The 26612-nt window shown below is 43.1% G+C and overlaps 1 protein-coding gene across 1 annotated transcript in view; it reads left to right on the forward strand.

Moving 5' to 3' along the window:
• Window positions 1-26612, forward strand: part of LOC121282842 (kielin/chordin-like protein) — a 118352-nt gene that overhangs the window by 35127 nt on the left and 56613 nt on the right. Inside the window, exons 5-10 of the mRNA XM_041196655.1 lie at window positions 7835-7917; window positions 8771-8861; window positions 11698-11780; window positions 13467-13554; window positions 25085-25170; window positions 26292-26493. Coding sequence (XP_041052589.1) covers window positions 7835-7917; window positions 8771-8861; window positions 11698-11780; window positions 13467-13554; window positions 25085-25170; window positions 26292-26493 — 633 coding nt within the window. The remainder of the gene's footprint in view (window positions 1-7834; window positions 7918-8770; window positions 8862-11697; window positions 11781-13466; window positions 13555-25084; window positions 25171-26291; window positions 26494-26612) is intronic.

Consider the following 26612-nt stretch of genomic DNA (forward strand, 5'->3'; position numbering starts at 1 on the left):
TCATGTTGAACTTGTATAAGACACTAGTTAGGCCTTGTCTGGAGTACTGCGTCCAGTTCTGGGCAACATACCTGAGGAAGGATATAAAGGCATTGGAGAGAGAACAGAGGAGGTTCACAAGAATGATTCCCGGGGTGAGGAATTGTAGTTATGAGGATAGATTGGAGCGGGTGGGACTCCTTTCCTTGGAAAAAGAAGGCTGAGAGGAGACTTGATAGAGGTGTTCAAGATCCTGAGGGTATGGACAAGGTAAATAGTGATAAACTGTTCCCACTGAAGTGCATATTATGACACAGCCGATGGTAAAAGCTGAGTTGCTCAAATCTCAGAGGGAAACTTGAAACAGCTGTCATAACCCATTTTTACAATTTGTATGTTTCAAGATGCAGGTTTTGAATTCAGTACTAATAAGACCACCGAGTCTTGAGAGTTTTTTTTATAAAGCTTAATTAAACATTTATTAATACAAGAAAGATTTAATTACATACATATGTCTACAAAATTACTACTATAATAACTACAAAGATCCCCTAATTAACCCGACTCTCAGTTATATCTCCATTAAGGCAACAGTAAACACATAGGGCAGAATTTTTAGTTCAGCGGGTGGGCGCATGCCGGACCCGACTGAGCATGAAATGACATGCGGTGACATCAGCTGAGAGTGCCAATGTTAACACGCAGTCGCATGATAGTTCAGTCGGCTGGCATACGCCGGAGCCGGTAGCGTGTCCACCAACAATTAAAAGGTCTATTAAGGCCATTAAATTATCAATGGTCCTTAATTTTTTACTGCAAGTTCAATCTAATGGTTGGCGGGCAGGCGAAAAGACCAAGCTGCCTTTGCATTTTTTGGAAACCTCATCCATGGGCGGGGTAAGGTTTCCAAAAGCAAATACAAATGAAATAAAAACTTTAATTTTAAATTAAAAACATGTCCCTGCTCATGTGTGACAGAGTCACATGAGGGGACATGTTTTATTAAAATTTTCTGATGTTTAATAATTTTTTGAATATATTTTTCATCTCCCTGAGGCAGCTCCGTGCCTCAAGGAGATTATTCAGCGCTCTTTCGCGTGTATGTGCAAAGTTTGTCCTGGGCCTGCTCGCCCTCCTTCCTCTGCCCGCACAGGCACTGCTCAGCACTTAGTGCTGCCGCTCACATTTCACTGCTGGGCGAGCCTTAATTGGCCCACTAGCTTGAAATCATGGTGCGCTGTTGATCGCGGGCGGCGGTTGCCTTCCTGACCGCCCCCACCTGCCCCCGCCAATCCTGCAAAGCAAGGGCAAAATTCTGTCTGTAGATTTAAACAGACCCCTGGAAAAGCGCAGCCTGGTCAATCAAATTCAAAATGAGTTCCTTAGCTCTGGGTCCTTGCAGACAGTGGCTTAAGCCTTACAGGCTGGAGGCTTTAGATCTTAGAATCTTTCCTCTTTTACCAACAGCCTTTTCTTCCTTTATAAACATTTTCCTCTTTGAATGCAAATTCTCATTGTATCACTCGGTCTTTTGAACTTCACCCCTTCTAACAATAAAACCCCTTTTATAGCACCAATTTTATTAGTAAGCTTTTGAAAAAAGTGAACATATTGTCTGGCTTCCGTTGGCTAGGTATAATATTTCACCCATTCTTTTGAATGGTTTATTTAAAAATGCAAATTGCCCCCTTGACACCTTTGTTTCTAAACTTTCCCATGTTTATCTAATTAGCATTTCAAACCTACTTCTTTCTTATACATCAAAGCCTCTAGGCCTCTAGACCAGCTGGCTTTAATTCAATTAAGACATACACACACATAGACAAGGTTAGGAGGATAAGGCAGGGAAGTGGTACTAGGTGGAACACTCTTTTAGAGAGCCAGTGCAGACTCGATGGGCAGAATGGCTGTCTCCTGTACTGTAAAGATGCTGTAATACTGTGATGTTGCATCCTGACAATGGAAGACTTTCCTTTGTCCTAACAAGTTTTAGCGTTCTGACCCAAGAATTATAGAAATAATTAGATCAGCCTCAAAAGCTTCAGTTAAACAATAAGAATCTTTGCTATTCTTTTTGCAATGTGATGCATTGTTAGCAAAGTGATAAAACACACAGAAATGAGGAAAGATTGAACAAGTTCGGCCTATACTCATTGGAGTTTAGAACAACGAAACATATTGAAACATTTAAGATTCTGTGGGAGCATAGTTTAAAAATAAGGGGTCTCCCATTTAAGATAGAAATGAGGAGCAATTTATTCTCTCAGAGGGCTGTTAGTCTTTGGAATTCTCTTCCACAGAGAGCACTGGAAGCGGGGTCATTGAATATATTCAAAGCTGAGTTGGACAGATTTTTGATCCACAAGGCAGTTGATGGATATGGGGAGCAGGCAGGAAAGTGGAGGTAAGACCAAACCTGGTCTTAGCCATGATCTTATTGGATGGCAGAGCAGGCTCTATAGGCCAAATGACCTACTCCTGCTCCTATTTCTTATGATCTTATAAATATGGGGTGGAATTTAGTTCCAGTGATAGAGGTGGGAACCCCCTTTTGCTTTCTGTCTAGGAGGTCCAACACTTTTTAAGTGCAATCAGGCACTTAGCTAGCCAGAATTGGCCCTCCCACATGATCCAGCCACCCAGAGGGAAGAAATTCCGCCTTGAAGAGCTGCCAGCCAATCAGAGGCTGGCAGCTCTCCATTGCTGGCAGTGCCGTAGGAAGCAGTGGCTGCTGCTGATAGTGCTCCAAGGCCTTCACCAGGGATCATCACTGGATCCCTGGAGCCAGGTGAATGGGATGAGATGGGGGCCATAGGAAGAAGGCTGCTGGCAAGGAGCGGTTCAAGGGGTCAGATGCAAGGGTGGGGCTGGCTTTCAGCGGTGCCTGCTTTCCCAGTGCCAGTACATTGACTGGGCACCATGTGCCTGTTGATGAGGGACCCCCGCTAAGAGGCCACCAGCAACTCCACAGTGTTCGCTGGGTGACCTTCAGGAACTATAGGAGACCTGAAAAATCTGAGCCACCATTAAATTCCAGTGAGCTCAAGGATAATTGGCTTCAAGTAGCTCATTAATGAGCCTATTTGTCATGCTGCCTCCAAAAGGCAGGATTCCTGTATTGGGCTCTCCCACACCCCCGGACCCCCTTATCATCCCCCCACCCCGCTAAATTTGAACAGTTTTCCCAATGCTGGGAATCAGAAGTGGGCACTCCTATATCCCCTTGCACCCCCCTGGCCCCTGCCTCCTCCCCCCTCAAACCCTGCCAGCATGCCAGCTTTGATGGGCTCCATTAAATTCTGGTCGTTGAGTTACAAGGAACTGAGACCTTCAAATCCACGAAAATGGCCAGTTTGGAGTTGATTATAGTCTTAAGTTGTTGACTAAATCATCTCTCCCTCTCTTTGTTGACTGCAGCTCTGAAACTCAAAATTTACTGTCTTTTGTACAGTTAAAGTTCCATCAGCATGTATTATGTTGATGGATCCTCACCTTTTGATGTTCTTCAGCTGAACTCGGTTCAGGTCGACTGACTTGGCAATTTTCCAGATGTGAAGCCTGAGTCCTTTGTTTGTTGCCTAGTGATTAGTTGTACTTATCAAGTCTCGAGGACACTGACTGACACACATCTGGTTTTCCAGACCTTCAAGTCTGTTTAAATAGCCTTTTTAATAACTCTTCTTTGTCCTTCTCTGATAACACTGGCTTACATATGAGAAAACTACATAACAAAAACATTGTGCAGCTCAACAAGTTTGAGGAAAACAAACTGTTTCCCATCAACCTGACTCCCAATGTCTCAAAGCATGGTGGTCAGTGTTTTAGTAAAGTTTAAGCATATGTCATCATGGTTGGATAGACTACTTCAAGGACTCAACCATAAACTACAATTCTTCTTTCAATGGATTCTACATTTTACAACAACCTGTTGACACTTGAGCCCTATTCTCGCTTAATTATGAAGAGTCACTATGCCAATGAAACTGTCAATTTGTTTATTCAGGAGTGGAGGGAAGAAAATTAGTGGGTAATGGAGAAAAACAAAAGTGAAAAGCAATAAAGAAAATGCATATAGTTTTAGTCAAGGTTTGAAAGAAGAAAGACTAGTAATATGCTCCAGGCTCAATCTCAGAAGAACCCAATCTGTACCAGTGGAACCTTAGTTCATTTGCCCCATTGGCCATACAATGACTGAGAATGAAAATTGCATGCCAGTCAGCAAATGATGGGTTTCTGCTTATTACTAATAGAATTCATGCTGCCCAAAGCTACATCAAACTTTATAGCCAGAAAATAGAAGACACTTTTATCCCGTCAGTAAGGTTGAGTTTGCGAGAGCCTCTATTATCTAGTTCCATTGGATCCATTGACTATGCCTTTAAAGGACATTTTTTTTAAATAAAAAAGCACTATGTGCTATGTGGCAAGTTTTTCTTTTTAAAACAGGCTCCTGGTTTAGCAATTCTCTCTTCAATAAAGATCCTGATGATTATCCTCCCTTGTCTTACTTAAGGAGTCTTCCCATCAAAACCCCATTAAAAGAGCAGTTTAGCCATCGGAAATCTTTTTAAGGAAGTGATGTCACCAAGCTGACCCCTTTTAAAAGGTGCGTCAGCCTCAGCAACCCATCTAAGGAAGGAGATCTCACCTTCAGGAAAAGGAGTCTGAATAAGGATACTCTTAAAAAAGGATCATAATACAGACACTTTAATTTTAAAAGGGGCCCTAAAAATGAAACAGCCTCTTGGTCATGGTCATGATGGTAAGAACTCCCTCTTTACTTGGGATCCTGATGCTGACATCCCTTTTAAAGAAAGGGTCCACGTAGTGAGACTACCTCCTTAGAAAGGTCAGCCAAAATGCTCTTAATGGGGTTTGATAGTAAGGCTCCTAACCTCAAAGGGGACTTGGTAATCACACTCCTTTGTAGATTCCGGAAAACCAATGCTTTGTCAATGGCTCTGTTAATTGTTTAAATGTTGGGAAATTTAATTTATGGAAAAACTGTCACCCTAATGAGAGTATAGGCAGTGGACTTTAACTCAGCCAGATCTCAGGACAGTTAATGCGATACATCATTTACAGTATGGAGTGAAAGCTGGATTTTATCTTTCAAGCTGTTTTTTGGAAGGAGTGATGTTCAAATGCTTATTGGTCTGTGCCATGCACAGAGTGAGGTTAGGAATCTGATATCATTAAAGTTTTTCTATTTGGTTACACTCTGTAAATAATCTAATGCTATATGTAAATGGATAGAGGAACTCAATAACTGTTCGGAAAATGGCTCTATTTGCCACTCCTTTGCTCCGTTTTGTGCAGGATTCTGTGCCAAACATCTGAATGCTTTGTGTTTTGTGTTATTATTAGAGAGACAGTGGGCAGCTCTGTTCACCTCACAGAGCTGGGCTTCAATCCAGCCCAGTTTGATAGAAAATTTGGTACAGCTGAACTTAAACTGATTGAATTGAGCTCCCAAGGGTTGAAATTATTCTTCATGTACAGACAGTACATTAGCTTGAAGTAGCCAATCAACATGAATGCTGCTGAACTAGTTAATCCACAATTTAAGTGCTGATTAGATAATTGGTCTAAGGAGCATTTTGTGGGCCCATCCAATTATAGAGCACACCATTTTTTGAGAAATGGAGAGAGAGTGCACTGGCCATAAAGCAGAATCTGTGGAGCAAGGTCTAAGGACCATAGGAGAGTACCTGACTCAATAATACTCAACAGTAAAAGCAAGCTCGGGAGGCCTTTGTCCTGGTGTGAATACAACATCAGGTATGTGAAAAACTGTAAAACTCTGGGCGATTTCCACCAAGAGGTGTCAGACTGGGAGGAAAGTGTCAAGGTGATAAATAATAATGGGCAGGATTTCACGGGTATTGAGGTTTATTGCATTGCCTCCGAGAAACTTGCTGTGAAGCCCCCAGCACCAATGGGCTGCCACAGCCATTTAGGATTCAGAGGAGCCTTAAGTGGCTCAGGATGAGACTTCCTCCCCCATCTGGGAAGCAGGTCCCACCCCCGAGAGCTACTGGCTAACCAGAATGGCCGGCAGCTCTGTATTCCTGGCAGTGCCACCAGGATCTATGGCCACTGCTGGAATTGGATCAAGCCCCAACGAAGAAGAGCCAGGAGCCAGATAACAGGTAAATTGGGGGTTGAGGGCTTCGAGGGATGTTGGGCCTGGGTGCACAGTCCAGGGGATGTGGCGTGGCAGGGAGCACCGGGAGGGTGGGTGGGGGCTGGTGTGGTGGTGTGAGAAGGCTTCCAATTTGAGAAGAGAGCCTGTGAAGGAGGCACCCCCCACTTCTGGCCTTAGACCCAAGCAAGCTTTCCTGCCAGGCTTCCCACCCATTGCCGAACTCCTCCCACCAACTGAAAAATTGCTTCCTGGCATGAAGTGGCCCTTAAGTGGCCTCGTCTGCCACCAATTAAATTGCAGCCAGGTCAGGGGTGGGTAGGCAGGCAACCTGAAAGGCACCCATGGAATTTTATGGGCCCCCCTACCTGCGAACCTGCCTGCAGGTGACTGTAAAATTCTGCCCTTTGTAGTGGAAATAAATGTATTTTGCCATATATGCAGACTGTCATATATACATAAGTAAAATAAGGAAACTCTGATGTATCTCAAAGGTATTAGCTGAGTTTGCTTCAGTGCTTTTTAACCTGAGTTTATCAGTAACCAGCTGTGAATGCAGTACAAATGGAAGACATATTTGGAGAACTGCATCAAGTCCCAGCAAAGAAGAGCCAGGAGCTAGATGACAGGTAAGCTGGGGTTGCTTGACAGGACCAGGAGTGGAGGCCCTGATAGGAGAGAGAGGTGGTGGTGAGGGGAGCAAGGTGTGTGTGTCCTGTGTGCAGAGGCTGCAGGAGGGAGGGGGACCATCCAGAGGGGTGGCAGATGTTGTGGGGAAGGCCTCTTATTGGTCAACAGGATCATAAAAAGAAAATTTAAAACAATACCTGATGAAGATTGAAGACTAACTAATCATTCACAAAAGTGATTGAAGACTGATGGCCAGCAAGGTACTATTGATTCGTTCAACTATTAAACATTTTAAAACTTTCTGCAAATGCGTTCTTTATCACAGTTAAACAATATATAAGTAATTAACCTGAAATGGGACAGGAAATTCAACATTTATCCATTGACGATATATTGAAAGAAGGGACTGTGAGGGTTAACATTCTGGGCTAATGAATGGAAACAATTAGTCAGTTCAGGCAACATCTGTGAAGAAACGAAGATGACATTCCAAGTCGCTGATCATTCATCAGACTGCATCAGCGTCCTCTACAAAGTCCTGAGAAAGAGGTGTCCGGAGAACTTAAAGATTGGCCTCAAGGGGAAAAAAACTGTTCAGAGCTTGGTGAATCCATGTTGGTAACTGTTGGTTTACCATCATCCTCCTGCTACGTTAGCTCATTGCTTTTCATCTACAAATTTGCAGATGCCTGATGCAAGGGTTATGTTATACAGAATCTAGTACACAGTATCCTGCCACCTCTTTCTATTTTGTATAGCACCTACCCTAATGCAGTCTCAACATCAGAACTGGGTTCTGCTGAAAGAGCAGTGACTTGGAATGTTATCTCCAATTCTTCACAGATGTTGCCTGAACTGCTAAGTGTTTCCAATATTCCTTCACCATTTGCATTCCTTCCCCATTATTGGAGATGTTCTCTTGATAGTCTTAACTGTGGTTAGTTATCTTTCTCGGGTAATTAAACATAATGAGTTGAATTCATTGTTGGATAAATTGTCCACGATGTGCAGATGAATGGACTTTACCTGCTCCATATTTTTTAATGTACTGGATTGAATCTTTTTGCTTTGTCTTCCTAGCCTGCCTTTACAATGGGAGCATCCAATCTCATAACAGTTCGTGGGTTTCACTGTCCCAGCCCTGTTTGACCTGCTCCTGTCAGGTAAGGATTAGTGCTACAGGTTAAAGATAACTAAATCCTGAATATCTCTAAATCTATAGAATATCAGCCTCCATTCACACTTCTCAACCTAACTTATGACACATGAATCAGCACATTTTTCTTTCATGGTCTGTGTTAACTTCTGTAAGCGTCAGAAGGTGATCTGTTGAATGTGGTTTAGTCTGTTGTTGATCTGATATCATCATTGAGAAGCATAGTCAAGTGCTTGCTGAAATAAAATCAGAAAGGTACCTTAATCCACTGTGTATTGTAATAATCTGTTAAATACAAAATTGAGCAATATGTACAAAGGAATCCATTTTCTGTAAAAGAGTTTAAGGCTATATATAGGGGCAGAAAAACCTGAACTACCATGTCCAAATTTGGTCATTACAAAAAAGAATGACATACATTGGAGAGATGATTTTACAGTTACACCACGTAAAATTTGCTCTGAAAAGAGCAGTTGTTACCTTAAAAGAGTTCCTTAAGCCTCAACATTTCAGACAGCATGCTCTGCCCGTTGTCTGAGGGAATGACTGGAGCAGGTAACAAAGGCAGTTATATGTAGTGGAGGAAGGGAATATGGACATGGGCCATGGGGAACCTACCACTAGACTCAAGGAAAATCAAGTCTGATTCAAATGGGGCAACACTGCTACTGTCAAATATGCTCAACTTAATCACCACATCCTGCAATTTGATCTGCTCATGACCAAGTGTTTATTCCTAACATTTTAAATACTGTATGGATTGTGTTATGTTAATTCTGATCATTATAATGAAATAAAAGCAAAGGATTTGGATTTTTGCTTCATGATCTGACATTGACCCCATGCTCTTGATCTTTCAGGAAGGGGAGGTGTTTTGCCAACCTATAGTCTGCAAAACTTCTTGTAGCCATCAGGTTCATGAGGAAGGACAATGCTGTGGAACGTGTGATAGTGAGTATTAATTGTATTCTAGGGAAATCTCCCTGGATTGAAAAGATTCAACCAATGTATTCAATATTTACAAAGAGCAGATCACCTTATACCAGAGTCAGAAGTATTCTGGTAATCCAGTACATTTCATTTTGTTTATGAATTTTTATGCTAAGTATTGCTGGAATGGAAACCCTTCCATTTTAGGTACCAGTTTCAGTATCAAAAAATCCCAGGGCAGTTATAACACAGACTAGACAAAATGTGAGTCTGATCAAATATTCCAGGATTAGATATGGGTATCAAATAAAACATTCCTTTATACTGTTATAAGGTGCCTTAATGTTAACTGCAGCAGAACCCTCTTAACACACAAACATGAATTTTTTTTGTGTTTCAAAGGAAGATGGTGAAATTCATGCCAGATTCTGGCCGATTTAATGTCATATTCTTGGGATGTGGGAAAGGCTGATGCTCACTGCCTAACCTGTGTTGCTTTGTTCATGGTGGTGGTGCCTCTTCTCCTTGATCAGCTTTAGCCCTTGTGGTGATGGTGCTCCCACAATGTGCTGGATAGAAAATTCCAGGATTCTGACGAGTGTTCAAGAAGAAATGGTGCTTAATGTCCAAGTCAGATTAATGTGTAGTGTAACTTGATGGGGATCTTGAAGGAGAGGTGTTCCCACAGCATTACTTCTGTTACTAATCTCAGTTTTAGAGGTGACAGGAGAGGGAAGTGTTGCTGCAGTAGGTTGGGTGAGTTGCTGCCTCGAATCCTTTCAATCGTGCTTGCCGCAGCCACAGTGGGTTGATAGTGGAATTCAAACAGAAACTTTGCTTCTTCATGAAATTTCAAAATGAAGCCTGAGGAAAGATACATTATCCACAGGGCCAGGTCAGGTTGTGTGAAACTTGTATGTTACAGTGAATGGGACGAAAGTTGTGGTTTGTCACGCACAGAAGTAGAGAAACCAGGCTGATGTGTAGGCACCTGCTCGTTCACAGTTTATGGAATAACTCGTACAGTTGTGTCTTTAATAATAGGTGACTGACACATCTAACAACAGTAGACCCATAACCAGACAGATATGGAGGAATTATTGCTATGTCTTTAGCCCTAATGGAAAATCTGAACTCTGTGGATGAAATGAGATTTCCATTATCCAAGTGCAACATCATACCTAGCAAGTCTACCTGCTGACTCTATGTTCAAAGGGGTAGTTTATGTACTGATGCCAATTTTATTTTTTTTAATGTTGTTCAAATCAATATCTTTCCCTATTATTTGGCTTTCCTTGTTATTTGGCTTGTCTGAACTAATTAATCAAAAATAAATAAATCTAATAATTGACAATAACAATAACCTCACTAATGCTCAGTTTGGGTTCTGCCAGGGCCACCCAGCTCCTGACCTCATTACAGCCTTGCTACAAATATGGACAAAAGAGCTGAACTCAAGAGAAGAGGTGAGAATGACTGTCCTTGATACCAAGGCAGTATTTGACCAATTGTAGCAATACTGGAGTCAATGGGAGTCAGGGGGAAAACTCTCCATGGGTTGGAAATACCTAGCACGAAAGGTCATTGTTGCTGAAGGTCAATTATCTCAGTCCTGGGACATCACTGCAGGAGTTCCTCAGGTTAGTGTTCTAGGCCAACCATCTTCAGCTGCTTCATCAGCGACATTCCCTCCATCATAAAGTCAGAAGTGGGGATGTTCATTGATGATTGCACAATGTTCAGCACAATTCGCGACTCCTCGGATATTGAAGCAGTCTTTGAGCTTATAAGCAAGACATGAACAATATTGAGACTTCGGCTGACAAGTGGTAAGTAACATTTGTGCTACTTAAGTACCAGGCAATAACCATCGACAGCAAGAGGGAATCTAACCAACTCTCCTTGACATTCAATGGCATTACCATCACTGAATCCCCCACTATCAACATCCTGGGGGTTACCATTGACCAGAAACTGAACTGGACTAGCCATATAAATACTGTGGCTACAAGAACAGTTCAGAGGCTAGGAATCCTGCGGCGAGTAACTCGCCTCCTGATTCCCCAAAGCCTGTCCACCATCTACAATGCAGAAGTCAGGAGTGTGATAGAATACTTTCCACTTGCCTAGATGGGTGCAGCTCCAAAAACACTCAAGAAGCTTGACACCATCCCATTCACCACCTTAAACATTCACTCACTCACTCCACCACCGATGCATAGTGGCAGCAGTCCGTACCATCTACAAGATGCTCTGCAGCAAGATACTAAGGCTCCTTCGACAACATGCTCCAAACCCATGACCTCTACCACCTAGGAGGACAAGGGCAGCAGATATATGGGAGCACCACCACCTGGAGGTTTCCCTCCAAGCCACTCAACCCAAGACTTGGAAATATATCACCGTTCCTTCACTGTCGCTGGGTCAAAATCCTCCCTAACAGCACTGTGGGTGTATCTACACCACATGGACTGCAGCAGTTTAAGAAGGCGGCTCACTGTCACCTTCTCAAGGGCAGTTAGGGATGGGCAGCAAATGCTGGCCTAGCCAGCAACACCCACGTCCTGTGAAATAATTTTTAAAAAAGAGTAGTTTCAGCTTGTACAATTTGGTCTATTAGGATGGTCATCAGATGATGCAGCTTATTCAGAGGTTACCCTGGTGATTCGTGGTTCACTGGAACCTCTTTTTTTACCCTTGAGTGGACAAGTTTTTCTCAGGGCAGTGCTATGATATATTGTTTTTATAACCATATATAGGATGGATTAGGATACTTAGATGGAAATATCTAACACTATTTGTGTTTATCAGGGTTCTACCATTCCAGTGAATGTGTGTGTTTTTTTTAATGTTTCAGAGTGTCTCTATGAAGGCCTGGTTGTGAACCATGAAGATGTTTTCTCTCCTTCCAGTGACAATTGTACGCTATGTGTCTGCATTGTAAGTAGGATATCCTGTTTGTAATAGGCTGCCAATGAAAAACAGTAATGGCAGTGTATCCAAAAAAGATTATCACATTCGTGTTAATTAAACTGAGTGATAGGTTAAAACACTATTCAGTGGCAGAAGACCCCCAAGGTTTCTCGGTTTAGAAGTTGGATATGTCGCCTCCTAAGTGAGAGCAATAGAGTGGAAAAAACATTTCTATAATGTCTTTTTACATCCTTTTGACAGTTTAAATCATTTTGCAGTCAGTTAATGACTTTTTAATGAACACTAATCACTGCTGTATGTAGACAGGTATGGTGGCAAAATTGTAAGATCCCACCAAACACTAATGAATGGATGACTAGTTAATCAATCTTTGGCAAAAGCAAAATACTGTGGCTGCTGAAAAATCTGAAATAGAACCAAAGATTGCTGGACAACTCCACAGGTCTGGTAGCATCTGTGGAGAGAGCAACAGGGTTAATGTTTCAGGTCTGTAACCTTCCACAACATCTTTGGGTGTTGATTGAGGTCAACATGCCAGGAAAACACCCTGTTGTACTTTGAATAGTACCAAGGACCTTGTGAGGTTTTGTACAATAAATTGAACAGGCATGACATTTCAGCAGGTATCTGTCTTGATTTTTCTTCCTTCATTGTACCTATACTTTTCATTGTGTTTTTTGCTCTATCACCAACGCTTCATTTTGTATCTCAGCCAGCCTCTCCCTCAGTATCCAGACCATTAAATAGTCTGCCCCTGCATCTCCAATCCATCATTGTATCTGTCCCTTGATCATCAACTTTTCAATGTAACTCTTAAGTTCAGAACTTAAATATTGCTGAAAAGAGACGTGTTGCTGAAGCTTTTTGTTTTGTACTCATCAAGACAATTTTAGATGATCAAAACCATTTCAACGCCTCAGCCTGTCAGAGCCGACTTGCCAACCAGTCAGCACCCTTTTCTCCTGTAGCATGAATTGTTGTGGTTGTTTGAAATTTGGCATTCTTGTGTTTGCCCTGATGAGTGCAAGGCAAAAGATTCAGCAAACTTTCTTTCTCTTCAACAATATTCAAATAATTCCCTCTGCATATCTCTGTCTCCTCTTCTTCTTTCTCTTCCTGCTGAATCTGACAACCTATGTCTTGGAACCCTTCCTTTTCTCTTAAAATACACACTTTCTGGGAATTAGTTTTCTCAAATTGCAAAGTAACAGTTGTGGGTGAGTGGAAAGTTAATTTCCCTTAGTGCTGGGATACTCCCAGGTCTGAGGCAAATAACATTCTGTGTATATATATATATATGGATGCCTTTATTTAAAAAAAAGTTTCTGTGGTCTCTTCGGTCGCAGTGCCTGAACCTTTCATCATTCGCTGGGCAATAGCAGAAAAGAATCGGTCTGCTCCCAGCCCCCCTCTCTTTTGTAACTGGCATAACCGGAGAAACGGTAAAGAAATCTTCTTGCAATTTCCCATTTCTTTCATCTTTGCTGCACTGAGGTTACGCAAGTTATTTTCTTGAAATTTTCTAATTCAGTTACAAATCTATATCATGCCAGCCCACATATCATTGAGACAACTCAAATAAATGCCAAGAATAAAGAATTTACTCATAGCAAAGTGCTTAATTTGAGCCTGTACAGTGTTTTATTACTTTTGACTGGATATATAATAACCAACTGTTTGTGTTTCTGCCAGTCAGGGAATGTGAAGTGCATCACCCCTGAATGCCCTCCTGTCACATGTGAGAAACCCACCCTACTGGATTGTTGTCCTAATTGTCCAGGTTAGTGTATGATTTGGTAACTGTGGTGCACCCTTGAAAATTAAATCTGTTTGATTATTGGATTCAGAAAAGCCTGTCTTAATTTCAATAGCTTGCAGCATTTAGAAAATCATTGCAAATCCCTTAAAATATAATTATCTCTCAATGTATTTAGGCTAGATATTTCATCTGCCATAGATTTACCTGATATAACCTGAAGCTAGCCAGATTCCAGCTGTTAGGTTGGCATGGGACTTGAAAACCAGAAAGTCTTACAACTTTTTGGGATGCACTGCACCCACTTTGACCTCTCCTTATCTTTATCTGAGAGCTGCTCATAGCAGTCTGTGATAAGAATCCCTCAGCCAGTTAGAGAGGATTCTAGCCCATCAACGGCTTTGCCTTCTCTTCAAAGGTTATAGAAATAGTTGTCGGTTAAGGTTGCTAACCTTAGGATGGCGTCTATCCATCGATGTATACCATGTGAATTGATATTCATGTGAATTACATATTCACGTGAATTGAATACTTTAAATATCAAGGTATCAGAATGGTTCTCCTATGGGACAGTGGCATCATCCACTGGAACATGTTTCAGATTGTAAATAACAATGTCCCCTCAGTCATATGAACATCCACAAACAAACTTCTTCCAAGCAATTCTTTGATCTGAGCTGCTAACTGCAGCCAACAATTATATTTGTGTAATCTTGAATATTAGCTCCATACAGCTACTTCTAGCACAGATTTTAAAAAAGAGTCAAGGTAAGCAATACTTCATTTTGCCAGACATTTCAACTGAGCTTCTGGAAATTTCCTTCAATTTTCCCCTAAATGCCCTCCTTATAAATTGCCGGCGAAATCATTCCTCATTCTTACTGATAATAAGGCAGAATGACTGGGAACATCATCTAACATCCAACCCCTTCCCATGGAATCAATCTCAGAACCATATGGATACCCAAATGTTCCGGGCAAGTATGGATTCAACAAGTAGTCACTGATGGATCTCGCTCATAGGTTGAGGGACCTTGCTATCTAAAAATTAGGTGAAGAAGAAATGGTATCAATATGCAATACACAAAACAGCATAATTTATAGAGTTAATACTTCCATGTTGTCAAACTTTACCAAAATGTACATCTTAGCAAATTATATATAGATATGGTCAAATTGTGCATTTTTTCAATTTTTTCAATGTACATTATTGCCATTGTGACATATACAACCGAGTATGTAAATCAACCAGGTAATTCACCCACTCTTAACTATTCCATTAAACTCTTCCAGGTCCAAGCAGAAAACTGCCTGTATTCTGCTCATTAAGCATTCACAACATCAGTGACATGCCCCTCACATGTTCAATTCACAGAATAAAGTCCCTGCTACATTGTCCCAATAATGTGTCACCTGAACAACTTTAGAGAACATCCTTAATGCAACAGCATGCCATTTTCCACTTCCGATCGCAGCCATCCTTGTCAATACTGATCAGTAATATTTGCTGCATTATGGCTAGTGTCATGCTGTCGATCAGCATCCACCAGGGACCACCTGAGAGAGCCCCAAATTATACCAAGTTACCATCAAGTCTACAGCGCAGAAATAGACCAATCAGCCCAACTGGTCTATGCTGACATTTATGCTCCAGACAAGCTTCCTTCCACCCCTCTTCATCTAACCTTATCAGCATATGCTGATATTTCTTTTTCCCTTGTGCTTATCTAGCTTCTTCTTAAATGCACCTATGCCATTTGCCATTACCACTATTAATACTACCACAATGCATTCCAAGTTCTTACCATGTCTTGGATAAAGAGGTTTCCCTTGAATGCCCTATTGAATTTCTTCACTTTTTATTAACAGCCATATGAATGAAGAGTGCTCAACAGGGCTAGGGAGAGAAATCATGGGCCCTGGGGCTTCTCCTGTTTCCAAGCCCTTTATTCCCTCAAACCACACACCCTCCCCACTCACTTAACCCTCCCCCTTCACTTAACCCTCCCCCTCAATCATGCATGATATTTTTCCCCTTTCAAGATTCACCAATTCGCCAAAGTATCACAGAAAGGTCCTAGTAAAATGATAATGCACATTGTTGGCATCTGGTTACAAATATCATCCAATATATATGCAGCATGAGTAATTAATATTAAGAGCAGCAATGATATAATGCAGTGTTAGTTTGTGTGCACCCTATAGGTGATCCCACTGCAGCTATTAAAATTTGTACGGAGAGTATAAATTTTACTTTAACAGCATCATGCAGTATTGTTTATTTGACAGGAGAATATCTCATTAGTTATTTATAACACTGTGCAGACAAAAACATTGACTTCAGTGACTGTTTTAGCCCTCATTAACATGTTCTGCACATACCAACACAGTGACAGTAAATTCATATTTGGGGGAAAGATTCAAGACTGCAACCCCAATAAACGACACAAGATCTTTTCCGTTCTATAGAAGAATTAGATGACTTTCTTCTGCCTGGGTGCATGATGTTATTTAATATAATTAGTTTATCCAAGGGGTGCAGTTGGATTCTATTGTATCAATAATCTTGTAGGGTAGAAAAATAAGATGGTTCCTTACCAACTAAGTGGAATGATTGAACAACATAGGTCTTCATTGTCAGTGAGAAGCGTTGGAACTTTCTGGTGTCTCATGTGAACATAGGAATTAGGAGCAGGAGTAGGCTACTTGACCCCTTGAGCCTGCTCTGCCATTCAATAAGATCATGGCTGATCAGATATTCCTACCAACCCCTGGTAACCTTTACCCTCTTGCTTATCAAGAGTCTATATACCTCCTCCTTAAGATATTCAAAGACTCTGCTTCCACCACCTTTTGAGGAAGATAGTTCCCAAAGCTCACAGCCCTCAGAGACAAAAATTTTCTTCATCTCTGTCTTAAATGGGTGAATACAAACATAGAGATAAAAACAAAAAACTGCAGATGCTGGAAATCCAAAACAAAAACAGAATTACCTGGAAAAATTCAGCAGGTCTGGCAGCATCGGCGGAGAAGAAAAGAGTTGACATTTCGAGTCCTCATGATCCTTCAACAGAACTGAGTGAATCTAAGGAGAGGAGTGAAATATAAGCTGGTTTAAGGTTGCGGGTGGGGGGGTGTTGGGTGGGGGGAGAGAAGTGGGGGGGGGGTGGTTGTAGGGACAAGCAAGCAGTGATAGGATCAGATAAACAAAAGATGTCACAGATAAAAGAACAAAAGAACACAGAGGCGTTGAAGGTGGTGATATTATCTAAACGAATGTGCTAATTAAGAATGGATGGTAGGGCACTCAAGGTACAGCTCTAGTGGGGGTGGGGTGGAAAGGCTAGCAGGGCATAAAGATGTAAAAATAATGGAAATAGGCGGGAAAAGAAAAATCCATATAAATTATTGGAAAAAAACAAAAGGAAGGGGGAAGAAACAGAAAGGGGGTGGGGATGGAGGAGAGAATTCAAGATCTAAAGTTGTTCAATTAAATAATCAGTCCGGAAGGCGGTAAAGTGCCTAGTTGGAAGATGAGGTGCTATTCCTCCAGTTTGCGCTGGGCTTGACTGGAACAATGCAGCAAGCCAAGGACAGACATGTGTGCAAGAGAGCAGGGTGCAGTGTTAAAATGGCAAGCGACAGGGAGGTTTGGGTCATTCTTGTGGACAGACCACAGGTGTTCTGCAAAGCGGTCACCCAGTTTACATTTGGTCTCTCCAATGTAGAGGAGACCGCATTGGGAGCAACAAATGCAGTAGACTAAGTTGGGGGAAATGCAAGTGAAATGCTGCTTCACTTGAAAGGAGTATTTGGGCCCTTGGACGGTGAGGAGAGAGAAAGTGAAGGGGCAGGTGTTGCATCTTTTGCGTGGGCATGGGGAGGTGCCATAGGTGGGGGTTGAGGAGTAGTGGGTGATGGAGGAGTGTACCTGGGTGTCCTGGAGGGAACGATCCCTATGTAATGCCGCCGGGGGGGGTGAAGGGAAGATGTGTTTAGTGGTGGCATCATGTTGGAGTTGGCGGAAATGGCGGAGGATGATCCTTTGAATGCAGAGGCTGGTGGTGTGATAAGTGAGGACAAGGGGGACCCTATCATGTTTCTGGGAGGGAGGAGAAGGCGTGAGGGCAGATGGGCGGGAGATGGGCCAGACACAGTTGAGTGCCCTGTCAACGACCGTGGGTGGAAAACCTCGGTTAAGGAAGAAGGAAGGCATGTCAGGGGAACTATTTTTGAAGGTAGCATCATCAGAACAGATGCGACGGAGGCTAAGGAACTGAGAAAATGGGTTGGAGTCCTTACAGGAAGCGGGGTGTGAGGAGCTGTAGTTGAGGTAGCTGTGGGAGTCGGTAGGCTTGTAATGGATATTGGTGGACAATCTATCACCAGAGATTGAGACAGAGTTGTCAAGGAAGGGAAGGGAAGTGTCAGAGGTGGACCATGTGAAAATGATGGAGGGGTAGAGATTGGAAGCAAAATTAATAATTTTTTCCAAGTCCTGACGAGAGCATGAAGCAGCACCGAAGTAATTATCGATGTACCGGAGAAAGAGTTGTGGAAGGGGACCGGAGTAGGACTGGAACAAGGAATGTTCCACATACCCCATAAAGAGACAGGCATAGCTGGGGCCCATGCGGGTACCCATAGCCACACCTTTTATTTGGAGGAAGTGAGAGGAGTTGAAGGAGAAATTGTTCAGTGTGAGAACAAGTTCAGCCAGACGGAGGAGAGTAGTGGTGGATGGGGATTGTTCAGGCCTCTGTTCGAGGAAGAAGCTAAGGGCACTCAGACCATCCTAGTGGGGGATGGAGGTGCAGAGGGATTGGACGTCCATAATGAAGAGGAAGTGGTTGGGGTCAGGGAACTGGAAATTGTTGATGTGACGTAAGGTGTCAGAGGAATCACGGATGTAGGTGGGAAGGGACTGGACAAGGGGAGAGAGAAGGGAGTCAAGATAACGAGAAATGCGTTCCGTGGGGCAGGAGAAAGCTGACATGATTGGTCTACCGGGACAGTTCTGTTTGTGGATTTTGGGTAGGAGGTAGAAGCGGGCCGTCCGAGGTTGGGCGACTATCAGGTTGGAAGCTGTGGGAGGAAGATCTCCAGAGGCGATGAGGTCAGTGACAGTCCTGGAAACAATGGCTTGATGTTCAGTGGTGTGGTCATGGTCCAGGGAGAGGTAGGAGGAAGTGTCTGTGAGTTGACGCTCAGCCTCCGCGAGGTAGAGGTCATTGCACCAGACAACAACAGCACCACCCTTGTCAGCAGGTTTGATGACAATGTCAAGGTTGGGCCTGAGAGAATGGAGTGCAGTAAGTTCAGAGAGAGACAGATTAGAATGGGTGAGAGGAGCAGAGAAATTGAGACGACTAATGTCACGCCGTCAGTTCTCAATGAAAAGATCAAGAGAACGTAAGAATCCAGAGGGAAGGGTCCAGGTGGAGAGAGAATATTGGAGGTGGGTAAAAGGATCTGTTGAACGGGGAGAGGACTCCTGCCCAAAGAAGTGAGCACGGAGACGTAGACGGCGGAAAAAGAGTTCAGCATCGTGCCGAGCCCGAAATTCATTGAGATGAGGATATAAGGGTATGAAACTAAGTCCTTTGCTGAGCACTGAACATTCAGCGTCGGAGAGTGGAAGGTCAGGTGGTATAGTGAATACACGGCCGGGGCTGGGATTGGAAGGTGGGGTGGGGATGGAGGGACAGGCAGGGGTGGAGGGTCATAGATGGGAATTGGTGTCATTGAGTTGTTGGAGCTTGCGTTCCTTAGCACTTGAGAGAAAGAGAAAAAGTTTCTCGTTGAGACATTGGATGAGACGAAGAATAAAATGAAACTGGGGGCACGTGCAGCGTTGAAAAAGGGTACCGCGGTGCTGCTGGGGGGAGAGGTCGAATGTGTTCATATGGCGGCACATGGCACTGAGTGTGGATCTCAGAATGTGACAGGAAAAGCAGTCCGAGAAACGTTTTATGTCCCGGAGATACCAGTAATCTTGGGTGGGTTCGAAACATGAGGGATGGAACTTCAGTTGAAATCCACGTGGGGTAAGTCGGAGACGGAGACAGTCACTGAGAAAGGAGATATGGCTGTGAAAGGTGCCATGCGCCGTCATATGAACACACTCAACCTCTCCCTCCAGCAGCACCGCCGCACCCTTTTTCAACACTGCGCGTGCCCCCAGTTTCATTTTATTCTTCGTCTCATCCGATGCCTCAACAAGAAACTTTTTCTCTTTCTTTCAAGTGCTAAGGAACGCAAGCTCCAACAACTCATTGACACCAACACCCATCTAGGACCCTCCACCCCTGCCTGTCCCTCTGTCCCCACCCCATCTTTCAATCCCAGCCCCAGCCGTGTATTCGCTATACCCCCTGACCTTTCCGTCTCCGACACTGAATGTTCAGTGCTCAGCAAAGGACTTAGTTTCATACCCTTACGCCCTCATCTCAATGGATTTCGGGCTCGGCATGATGCTGAACTCTTCTTCCGCCGTCTACGTCTCCGTGCTCACTTCTTTGGGCAGGAGTCCTCTCCCCATTCAACAGATCCTTTTACCCACCTCCAATATTCTTCCTCCACCTGGACCCTTCCCTCTGGATTCTTACCTTCTCTTGATCTTTTCATTGAGAACTGTCGGCGCGACATTAGTCGTCTCAATTTCTCTGCTCCTTTCACCCATTCTAATCTCTCTCTCTCTGAACTTACTGCTCTGCACTCCGTTCTCTCAGGTCCAACCTTGACATTGTCATCAAACCTGCTGACAAGGGTGGTGCTGTTGTTGTCTGGTGCACTGACCTCTACCTCACGGAGGCTGAGCGTCAACTCACAGACACTTCCTCCTACCTCTCCCTAGACCATGACCCACCACTGAACATCAAGCCATTGTTTCCAGGACTGTCACTGACCTCATCTCCTCTGGAGATCTTCTTCCCACAGCTTCCAATCTGATAGTCGCCCAACCTCGGACGGCCCGCTTCTACCTCCTACCCAAAATCCTCAAACAGAACTGTCCCGGTAGACCGATCGTGTCAGCTTGCTTCTGCCCCACGGAACTCATTTCTCATTATCTTGACTCCCTTCTCTCTCCCTTGTCCAGTCCCTTCCCACCTACATCCGTGATTCCTCTGACACCTTACGTCACATCAACAATTTCCAGTTCCCTGACCCCAACCGCTTCCTCTTCACCATGGACGTCCAATCCCTCTACACCTCCATCCCCCACTAGGATGGTCTGAGTGCCCTTAGCTTCTTCCTCGAACAGAGGCCTGAACAATCACCATCCACCACTACTCTCCTCCGTCTGGCTGAACTTGTTCTCACACTGAACAATTTCTCCTTCAACTCCTCTCACTTCCTCCAAATAAAAGGTGTGGCTATGGGTACCCGCATGGGCCCCAGCTATGCCTGTCTCTTTATGGGGTATGTAGAACATTCCTTGCTCCAGTTCTACTCAAGCCCCCTTCCACAATTCTTTCTCTGGTACATCGATGATTACTTCGGTGCTGCTTCATGCTCTCACTGGGACTTGGAAAAAATTATTAATTTTGCTTCCAATCTCCACCCCTCCATCATTTTCACATGGTCCATCTCTGACACTTCCCTTCTCTTCCTTGCCTCTCTGTCTCAATCTCTGGTGATAGACTGTCCACCAATATCCATGACAAGCCTACCGACTCCCACAGCTACCTCGACTACAGCTCCTCACACCCAGCTTCCTGTAAGGACTCCATCCTATTCTTTAAGTTCTTTCGCCTCCGTCGCATCTGTTCTGATGATGCTACCTTCAAAAACAGTTCCTCTGACATGTCCTCCTTCCTCCTTAACTGAGGATTTCCACCCACGGTTATTGACAGGGCACTCAACTGTGTCCGGCCCATCTCCCGCGCATCCTCCCTCACGCCTTCTCCCTCCCAGAAACATGATAGGGTCCCCCTTGTCCTCACTTATCACCCCACCAGCCTCCGCATTCAAAGGATCATCCTCCGCCATTTCCGCCAACTCCAGCATAATGCTACCACCAAACACATCTTCCCTTCACCCACCCTGGCGGCATCACATAGGGATCATTCCCTCCGGGACACCCTGGTCCACTCCTCCATCACCCCCTACTCCTCAACCCCCACCTATGGCACATCCCCATGCCCACGCAAAAGATGCAACACCTGCCCCTTCATTTCCTCTCTCCTCACCGTCCAAGGGCCCAAACACTCCTTTCAAGTGAAGCAGCATTTCACTTGCATTTCCCCCAACTTAGTCTACTGCATTTGTTGCTCCCAATGCGGTCTCCTCTACATTGGAGAGACCAAATGTAAACTGGGTGACCGCTTTGCAGAACACCTGTGGTCTGTCCACAAGAATGACCCAAACCTCCCTGTCGCTTGCCATTTTAACACTGCACCCTGCTCTCTTGCACACATGTCTGTCCTTGGCTTGCTGCATTGTTCCAGTCAAGCCCAGAGCAAACTGAAGGAATAGCACCTCATCTTCCAACTAGGCACTTTACCGCCTTCCGGACTGATTATTTAATTGAACAACTTTAGATCTTGAATTCTCTCCTCCATCCCCACCCCCTTTCTGTTTCTTCCCCCTTCCTTTTGTTTTTTCCAATAATTTATATAGATTTTTCTTTTCCCACCTATTTCCTTTATTTTTAAATCTTTATGCCCTGCTAGCCTTTCCACCCCACCCCCACTAGAGCTGTACCTTGAGTGCCCTACCATCCATTCTTAATTAGCACATTCGTTTAGATAATATCACCACCTTCAACGCCTCTGTGTTCTTTTGTCTGTGGCATCTTTTGATTATCTGCTCCTATCACAGCTTGCTTGTCCCTACAACCACACCCCACCCCACACACTTCTCTCCCCCCACCCAACACCCCCCCCCACCTTACCTTAAACCAGCTTATATTTCACCCCTCTCCTTAGATTCACTCAGTTCTGTTGAAGGGTCATGAGGACTCGAAATGTCAACTCTTCTTCTCCGCCGATGCTGCCAGACCTGCTGAATTTATCCAGGTAATTCTGTTTTTGTTTTGAATACAAACATACATGTCCCTGTGCGACACAGCTTTTAAGTGGCTAGAAGATGAAGACTGGTTCACAATTGTATCTGTATTTTCTTGATTAGCAAGTCTGAAGATTCTGCTGCTTCTCACCACAGTATATTTTCAATATCTACTATGCAACACAACTTTATCACAATATTTCATTCCTCAAAAAACTCATATAAAAGCACCAAAATATAGAGGGATAACAGGTAAGTAGTCAAAAGGATAAGATTGAAATCAATGGAAAAGTCTCTTGAGGGCCATGTGCTGTGTAAAACAGGTTACTTGTTCAGTATGAGCCCATTCTGCACTCCTGTCTTGGCAATTTCACCCACAAAGCCTGTTCACAGTAAACTTCCATTCGCAACAAAATAAACAGAATTCCAGCCATGATTTCATCCTCTGTTTGCAAGATAATTATGGATGAAAAAGACCATGTAGCCCAACTCATTGTATCTATCCAGAATGACATACAAACATACATATTAGGAGCATGTGTAGGTTATTCGACCCCTAAGCCTGCTCACCATTTGATAACATTGCCCCCATGATGCCAGTGACCGCAACGCAAAACCATTTAATTTGCTGTAGAGTGATTTGGGACATCGTGAAAGGTGCTGCATAAATGTAGGTTTTGTGTTTCTTTCATTACACCTGATTGCAGTAGGCAGTGTGACTGTAGCAATGGTGAAACTGGAGGCCCAATGCTGATTCTGTAAGAATAAGTAATCATCAAGTAATCAACTGATGTTAGAAAAGTGGCTACAAAGAAATCACTACTTTTACAAAACAATTCAACTCTGTAGCTAATACAACCTTGCCATTATGACTTCTCTGCCACCAACCCACAATATACCATAAATAGCACCTGGGCCTTTTTCGCTAATGACATGATCCCCAGGATTTGTCAATTAGGCATGTACCAGCAGCTCAGGAATAATGTACATTGAACTGTTGATCTGATTTTTTTCAAAGAAGAATGATACATGTATAAGAGTTCCGTACAGCTTTAACTCAAGAATGGGATTGTTTCCTTTTCTGTCAGAAACTGTCATACAAACTGTGAATTTATAGCCTGTCCACAGGTTCCACATGGTGGTTCATTGCATTTGGATGAAATAAATGTGAAAATAGTATTTTTTAAATTCTAATTGTTGTTTGAAGTGAGAGAGAGGGTTCAAATTAAGTGGAAAATGGTTATTAATAAATAAGAAACTCCAACAGCAAAAAAGAGTGTGACAGCAATATCTTGAAAGAAATCATTTCTAGAAGTACTTGAGTCATGGGGTTGGGTTTCTATTAAGGCCTTTTATGGTAAAAGCTTTTATGGTAAACAGCTTTATGCTGTTTCTCTGGGATTTCAAAGGATTTCTTTTGCCAACGTTACAATAGATGAACGGGAATCCTCCCCCCGATAGAAATGTTAGTCCCACATGGTGGCCACCTTCTGCTAGATTTTAAACAGGAAGGTGCAGGATGGGGTGAACCTAGGATGGAGTAGAGGTTTGTAAAGCCTTCCTCTTTCTCTTAGTGACAAATAGGGATTTCATTCCCAGACTTTGCAAGAGTAATAAAACAAGTGATAGTGAGTCAAAACCCTGTTTTGCATCACTCACAGTTTTTAGTTTCTTACATTTAATTTGATGAGGCCCAAGATTCTCAAGCCCTTTGATACATCAACACAACATGTCATCAGAATTGAACCTAGCTTAGGGCATAATGAAAATTTAGATTGCTATATATAAGCTGGTTTAACTTTGGAAGATAATTTTGAGAAGCGTACAGTATTTAATTTTGTGGTACTGAACCTTAAAAGTCACAACCCCTTCAACCACCCCACCCCACATCCCCAACCTCCCCCCAGCCCAACCTCCTCCCCCCCCAGTATCCAATTGGTTCAAAAATAATCATAGATTTCACTTATCATTTTTCAACCAAGAACACTCAGTTGCTGCACTGCTGCTTCCGACCTTTGAGCAGCTTTGTAGTTTTCTGGCCAGCTTTTCAAAACAAATCAGAGCCACAAAGTTACCCAAAAGTCAGAAGCAGCAGCACAGCAACTGTCAGTGAAGCTGACCTGAAAGATAATCCGGCTTACAGTTCCGATTTTTCTTTTTAAAAGCCAGTGCTTCAGGTCTGCAACTCATCTGAAGGCTGATGAGTACTCTGTCTAAAACATGGAGGCCGGGCACCCCGGGTCCCTGTGTTTGACACCCTCTGTTTCCCCCTCTCCTGGGCCCTGGACCTCACCATTGTTGATGCAGGGTTAGTGTGTTAATATGTGTTACTCCAGGGACAATTTTAGAACAGTGGGCAAAAGTTAGCATCACTCTATTAATTTTTGTGCAGAGGATTATTACACAATGCAGAATCAATGTGTGAGCCATCTCTAACAATCTCCAGAACAAATTAAACCCAACATTTTAAAATATATTTAGTTAAAGTAATTAACAACACCACTCTGCATTGTTATTCATTGTTCTCATTTTAATTTTTCCTTAGCTGAGTGTATTGACCAGGGTATAGTATATCCCCATGGCACAGAATTCACTCGGCCAGGTGTCGACTGTGTCAACTGTGCATGTTTGGTAAGTTGTTCAAAACACTGAATGCTGAATTATCTAGAGCTGCCAGGTTGTAACCAACAATACAAATGTTACCAGTTTCTAGTTTGAAAATGCAAATGTTTCTAGTACTATTTAACGTTTTATGTCTATTGACATAATATTTTTTGAATTCTATTTTTCCTTCCTCTGCTTCAGTCTAGGCATTTTTTTGCTCCCCATTAAGTTTAGAAATGGGAGTTCCCTTAGGAAGGCTGCTGTTCTTTGTGGTCAAAAAGTCTTAACTTTGGCTGTGAGACAATACTGAATCACATAGGTAGTTACAACCTTCAGCACTTCTATGTGTCCTGTTTGGCTATTATTCATGGTTGTTTGGAAGCAGTCCCAGGAAACACAGTATCCTTGAGGCAGGGGTTTCGAGCCTCAAGTGTAAGATTCGGAGTATTAAAACTGTCTTGTTGACCTGGTATTAAATCTAGACAGAGAAATTCATAGTTGTTACAGGTTTTCTGAAATGATTACAGACACAGTTCTTGATCTCAATCGTATCACTGCCCAACATCAGCAGTTCTCTGCTCTGAGAGAGGAAATCCCTGTAAGTATCATCCAAAGGCTATTGAGAAATCGGCACAGTGTTGATAGAGGGTTGGTAGCAGGAGCCACAATCATAGGGGCTATCTGGATCAGGGGAGTGGGCGCTGAGGGAGAAATAGATACCGGTAGATTCGGAAATTAGTTTATAGTAAAAGGGGCGCAGTACCCATCTGTGCGGTCTAATGTATGACACTGTTGGTAGATTGTTCATACACTATCAGAGCACAGGTCACTACAAAATAAATATGCTTTATCTTCAGTTCAGTCTTGCAATTAACTGTAACTTATGCTCTAAAGCACATTCTAGTCTTACACTATTCCAAACGCTGCAATTGCACACCCCTGTCTTCAGCCATCCTAATCTCTCATTACAAAACCTGCCATTACAATATCCACCTTCATAAATCCCTACCACTCATCAAAAACCTCACCACCATAAAGATTTAGCATTCCAACAACACCACCCAACCATTGCAAGCACATCCCCCTTTCTGTGCCAGTTTAGTGATACAGATGAAAGTATTTCATATCCCTTTCCAATTGTTATGAAGGATCATCCAAGACCCCAACCTATAATTGGGGAGGCTTTCAGTGTAGAATTGAATGCCAGCTTTCGTGCACATAAAGAGGAGTATGATCCCTGCCATTTTGGGAAGCAAAATTGTGTTCCCATGGTTTCCACAATACAGCAGTGCTATGCTGAAGTTCATTATTCATTTATTTACTATCAGCAGTTGGATGACTTGCAAATGAGTGAGATAAGGGTCTTTGAAAGATTACAAATTTTAGATTTGACTAGATATTCTCAGTTGAACATACCAGTTTCTCCCATAGTGTATCCAGAATCCTTCTTTGTTTAGGATTACTCTTTA

Source organism: Carcharodon carcharias, chromosome 10 (genome assembly GCF_017639515.1).
Source record: "Carcharodon carcharias isolate sCarCar2 chromosome 10, sCarCar2.pri, whole genome shotgun sequence".
In the NCBI taxonomy this organism is placed as follows: domain Eukaryota; kingdom Metazoa; phylum Chordata; class Chondrichthyes; order Lamniformes; family Lamnidae; genus Carcharodon; species Carcharodon carcharias.